The sequence below is a fragment of the Sceloporus undulatus genome, chromosome 5 (assembly GCF_019175285.1).
Source record: "Sceloporus undulatus isolate JIND9_A2432 ecotype Alabama chromosome 5, SceUnd_v1.1, whole genome shotgun sequence".
Lineage (NCBI taxonomy): Eukaryota > Metazoa > Chordata > Lepidosauria > Squamata > Phrynosomatidae > Sceloporus > Sceloporus undulatus.
The window spans coordinates 180,287,801-180,293,363 of record NC_056526.1 but is presented as its reverse complement, the minus strand read 5'-3'; the positions used below and the strand labels follow the sequence as shown (position 1 = coordinate 180,293,363).

The 5,563-nt window shown below is 40.6% G+C and overlaps 1 protein-coding gene across 11 annotated transcripts in view; it reads right to left on the bottom strand.

Annotated features, from left to right (window-relative positions):
* Nucleotides 1–814: 814 nt before the first annotated feature.
* Nucleotides 815–5,563, bottom strand: part of SEC31A (SEC31 homolog A, COPII coat complex component) — a 75,114-nt gene continuing 70,365 nt past the window's right edge. For all 11 annotated transcript variants that reach the window (XM_042467137.1, XM_042467138.1, XM_042467139.1 and 8 more), the window contains 3 exons: nucleotides 4,505–4,624; nucleotides 2,170–2,241; nucleotides 815–1,317 (listed from right to left, as the gene is read on the bottom strand). In XM_042467137.1, the coding sequence (XP_042323071.1) occupies nucleotides 1,138–1,317; nucleotides 2,170–2,241; nucleotides 4,505–4,624 (372 nt within the window). In that variant the 3' untranslated portion in view covers nucleotides 815–1,137. The remainder of the gene's footprint in view (nucleotides 1,318–2,169; nucleotides 2,242–4,504; nucleotides 4,625–5,563) is intronic.

The window sequence follows — 5,563 nt, the reverse complement described above, 5'->3', positions numbered from 1 at the left end:
CTGCCTTTGCGCTTTCTGCCTTGACTTTCTTCAATGTTTCCATATCTCTGATATTTTCTGCTAGTATTATGGTGTTACCTACATATTGCACCTCCCTCCTCTGAGTCCAACCCTACATTTTCTACGTTCTCAGCATACAAATTATATAGGTAAGATGATAAAATACAGACTTGCCCAACCCCCTTGCCAAGTGGAAACCATTCTGTTTCTCTGTATTCTGTCCTAACATTAGCCTCTTGGCCTGAGTACAGATTATGCATCAGGACTATCAAATATTGTGGCACACCCATTTCATTAAGAGTGATGCATAGTTTCTCATGAACAATTCAAATGCTTTACTATAATCTAGAAAGCACAGGCTAATCTTCTTTTGAAATTCTTTAGTACATTCCATTACCCAGAGTATGTTTGCTGTATGATCCCTAGTGCCTCTTCCTTTCCTGATCCCTGCTTGGACATCTGGCAGTTCTCGCTCCATATAAAGCAAGAGTCTTTGTTGCAAAATTTTAAGCACCTCCTTGCTTGCATGAGAAATTATTTTGTTCTGTGATTACTGCAGTTCCTGGTGTCTCTATTTGATCTAACCTTAATATAATTTTGATGAGGTGTTAATACAAGACATAAAAGAAACCAGATCAAATTCTGAAGCTTAATTTCATGGAAACACATTTAACTAAATACGCATGCATGTGGGCCAACACAAAAGTGAAGCTAATGAACTACTGTATTTAAATCGACTGACAACTAAGCTAATTATGAAGAACATTACTGAAGGACACACTTGAAAAAAGAATGACTCAGCACCCATATAAAATAGAATCTTGAACTTTTAATTGGTTGATGCTGAGGAATGTGGAAGGAATCTCTTTCAAGGTCAGCCTTAACACACAAACTCCTCTCCTCTTTTCTGTATTTAAAAGCCACTTTCAAAGCAGCAGTTAACATGCATTTAAAATGGACAATATAGGATGGCATAATTAAATACACTATCTGTAGGTAAGAATAATAAATGATGGAGAGAGAAAGAAGAAAGCCACAGGGCTCACAGGCCCTTCCAAAATTAGGCTCTGCAAGAGGGACTGTAGTGACCAGCTTTCTATCACTTCATGCAACGTTGCTTCTCTGTAGAAACCCATTTCACACGCCTAGTTTATTGGCTTGGGTGAGGACTACTTTCAGCACTGGCATGAAGGCTGATGTCTCACTGAAGTTGCTAGTGCTGACAATGTGAGTGTGGATGTTCAGCCCTTCCGCATAATTCCGTGTTTCGATGCTCCTGGCAATGTTGTGCAAACCATTGATTATCGTTGGGGAAAGCTGGAAGAAAAATGGAAAAGAAAAATTGTATGGAAAAGACGTCCTCTGTACTTTCATGGGTTTCTTTCCCAACCTAGCCCCCTCTTAGCACTTTCAGTGCTGAACACTGTACACAGCTACTCCAGAAACCTGGTTTTCAAAACAGTTACAGATGTTTATGATTCATTTCATGGTGCTCCTTGTTTGTGCCAACAGCAGCTGATCTTGCCTGATCAGGCAAAGGTAGTAGCTGCTGGAGTGAGTAAATGACTTCACACAGACTCTCCAAAACTGTCCACTCTTGGCCATGACATATATGTACAACCTATCTATTTAGAAGCAGCACAGCTGTAAATGCCAGATGATGTGACCAAGCTATCCTCTGTTGTTCCATTTTATTCTGCATGGCCACTGTGGAGACAGAGTGCTGGAGCAGGCAGACCTCTGCTTAGTCTAATCTAGCCCAGGAAGCTTTCATGCAATTAAAAGAGATCTTACAATTTAAGTACTGATCTCAGACTCCCTAGAGTTGATGGCAAAATGAGTCTTGAATTTACCACACATCCAATCGGTTAAGATTACTTAAATATTCAGCTATCAAATTTGTCTTATGGTGATATCACCTCAGAATCCACCCTAGCTATCTATGTAACTAATTCAGTGATTATGTCTAACAAACAACTCTTTTCAAAAGAGAGGAACTGAGCTAAAAAAAAAAGTGCCCAGAGAATAATTTGAAGACAAAAGGAAACAATTCTGTTAAAATATAGCCTGCCTGATTCAGCAGTCTCCTGGAAACTGTTAAGGAAGCTGTTCTTAGCTTGTCAGAACTTCAGGATACAAGTGCAACGTGAAACAACAAATATAACTTACTGTCTGATCTCTAAGTTTATCATATAGGAACTCCAGACGTTTGTTGGCATCATCTAATTTCCGCTTTGTTTGCTGCAGGAGAGAACAGACCATAGAAAGTTACTGGGAAACTGTCTTGTTTTAGAGGTTAAGACCAGAGCCACATTTATTTGTGCCTTATAGTGAAAAAATAGATTCACACATAACAACTTTGCTCTGCATGTGACTTTCAGTCACACATTCTATACAATGTTCAATGGGCTTTGCACATAAGGTTATTGGCATATATGTGTGTATATCTGTTTTAGGACAAGCCACATGAAGCTATTCTCCAGCTTTTTGTGCTCTGTTCAAAACTTTCTTCTGCCAGTGCTCAAGACCCAGTAGAGGATGATGCTACAGCAGCTTATGGGGGGAGTAGGGGAATAATTCACACAATTAAAATATGGCTGCTCTGGGCTCCCAAAAGGAAAAGGGATACATCCTTGTTTCTTCCTTTTTCCAAGCTGAGATCACCTGCTGCTTCATCAACTGAATTGTTCTCCCTTCCGCAGTAGAAAGCAGCAGGACCAGTGCTCCTGATAGGATTTGACAACAGATCAAGCCTGAACTCTTCTGGAAGCCAAGATGATTACACTGAGGCTGTCATACTTCAGCCACATTATGAGAAGGCAGGAATAATTAGAAGACAATGATGCTAGGAAAGATAGAAGGCAGTAGAAAGAGAGGAAGACCTCATGTGAGATGGCTGGACTCAGTCAGGGAGGTCATGGCCTGGACCTGAGCAGAGAGGCTGAGAATACGGAGACATGGAGATGTCTCATTCATAGGGTCACCATGAGTCACAGTTGTTGTTATTGTTATTATTATTATTATTATTAAACTTTATTTCCAGTTGACTCAAAAGCAGTTAACAACTGGGGAACTGTAATTCTCTCAAAGTTACTGGTGCCCAGTTTTCATCAGCTCTAGCCAGACTGGCAAATGGTGAAGCATGATGGGAGTTGTCATTAAATAATATCTGGTAGTCCATAGATTCTACTACCTTTGGTTGAAACACTTCTTCAAACAGGATCTGCCTGCCTGGCCAGTGGTTGGTGATGATGGGAATTAGAGTTCAACATAATCTGGACAGCCACAATTTCCCCCATCCCTGCTCTAGGAGCTTTTCAATGGCACAAGTGCAGGTGCATGGCCCAGATGCAGTCATATGTATGAGATAGCACAAAATCCTCCAAAACAAAAATATGGATTTGGGGAAGGACAGGTCCTTCACAGTTCATTTGAATTACAGTGGTACCCCGAGATACGAAATGACCGCGTTACGAAATTTCCGGGATACGAAAAAATTAGATAGGAAAAACCTGTTCCGGGTTACGTTTTTTTTTCGGCTTACGAAAAATTTTTTGGTGCTTTTCGGCGCTTTTTCGCACGAAATCGCGGCTTTCCAGCGCTAGCGGCTATGGCTTTTTCGGGTTGCGAAATCTTTCGGGTTACGAACGGCGCCGCGGAACGAATTAAATTCGTAACCCGGGGTACCACTGTACATTTCTTCCAGACTAGTTAGCATCCTAATAGAAAGATTGGGAAGGATGTCCAAATTTGAATCATGGCTCAGCAATGAACACCTTCCCATGACAAATATTTATTTGCCTTATACTGATGCAGGCCACTAATCTGTAGGTAACTGATTGGCAACAGTTCTCCAAGGTTTCAAGCACAAGCCTCTCACCTAAGTGTGATTTGAAGTCTTTTTTAGTTCTTATTTTCCCAAGTTCTTCCTCCAGCATGATGTTGTGTTCTAATGCCTTCAATTCTCTAACATAAGCCACACTGCTGGGGATGATGGGAGTTGTAGCCTGAGGACCCAATACTGTGGGAAGCTGGAATGGAGACCAGGGACTGAAATGGCAGTTTCCCTGTGCAAAGCATGTGCTTTGATGGAATCACAACTTCTCTGCAATGAAATGGACTATAGGATTTCACGCATTCCCATTTTATCTGAGTGAGTGTGAACAATATGTTCTATACATCCTGTTTGCAAGGTCCTATCTAACCATTCTGACTGGGAAGCAATTTTCTCAATGGGCTGCCTGCCAGAAGGAGCTTTCTTAAGATTATGTTCTCCTTTTGTTTAAATCACACAGCAACAGCAATGGGGGAGGGGAGGATAATCTGACTGTACGAAGCCCTTGGTAAGCACCTAGCTGGTGCTTATAAATCATAACTGGCAATTTGCCACACAGAGCTGGATGTCAACAACTTCAAATGTGTGATTCCGCTACATCTACTGTATTAGAATTAAAACAAAACAAAACTCTAAACATTGAGATAACATGCTGCATGAAGGACATACCGGATCTGTAGCTGAAGAGAGGCATCTCTGGATCAAAGCTTCAAATGTAGTCTTTAGAATAAGGTGCTCCTCAGGGATGGGCTTTTTTGTTATCTTCTCAGTTGGCAGGGATTGCACATGCTAGGGGAAAGGAAAAGTCACTTAGAAGATTTTGCTGGGTCCAAAAGGGAACTACACACGCTATCTAAAAGCCTACTTCCTGAAGTGCAGGTCTGTTCCTCATACTCTACTATTCTCTCAAGTTATGTGTCCAAAGACAGGAATAGTCTAAATTTAATTTAGGCAATTTGTCTAACCAACAGGAGAAAGTCAAGACATTTTGGTGCCTAGGTTAAAAAAGTACCCTGGTTCCCACTCATTCCCCCTCATTGGCACAAATTCACGCTATAAAATGCACTGCCCTTTAACAGAACCTCCCAATTGCAAATCTCTACCAGATGATAGGACTGGCCCTGTCAGCACTGGATAAATATAAAATCACAACAACAACAAGTTTATTGATTAGTCAGCTGACCGTATCAAGAAATCAACAAATGCTGTTCCCTTCTTATCATGGGAGAAATGACTGCTACAGCAGAGTCTATGTTGCCACATTTAGATATGTTTGGGACAACATTAATTCCCTTCCATGGAGAAAACAAATCCTGACATCTGCCTCAGCACCAATAAATCCTAATTAAATCAACTTTAGTTGACAAATTCTACTTGCTTTAGTCTCATTGCAAGAAGCCAACAGCTCCCAGAGCATAGCAACCCACCCACAAAGTTCTCACAAACCACCATATATGAATCATTTGCTTCCACTGCCACCCTACTGAGTCAAAGGATTGTTTTTTCATGTTGTACCCAGCAGATCTCTCACTGAATAAGTGGGAGAAAGAAGAAACCATTACTCTCAACTATGATTATTGGCTACTGATGAACTATTTTTAGAGAACTAATAGGAATGTGGTAAATTCAGTATTAGTGTTTCATCAATAGTATTTGTATTATTGTATTATTTTATTGATGTAATCCCGCCTTGATCCTTGGGAGATAATAAATAAACATCATCATCAT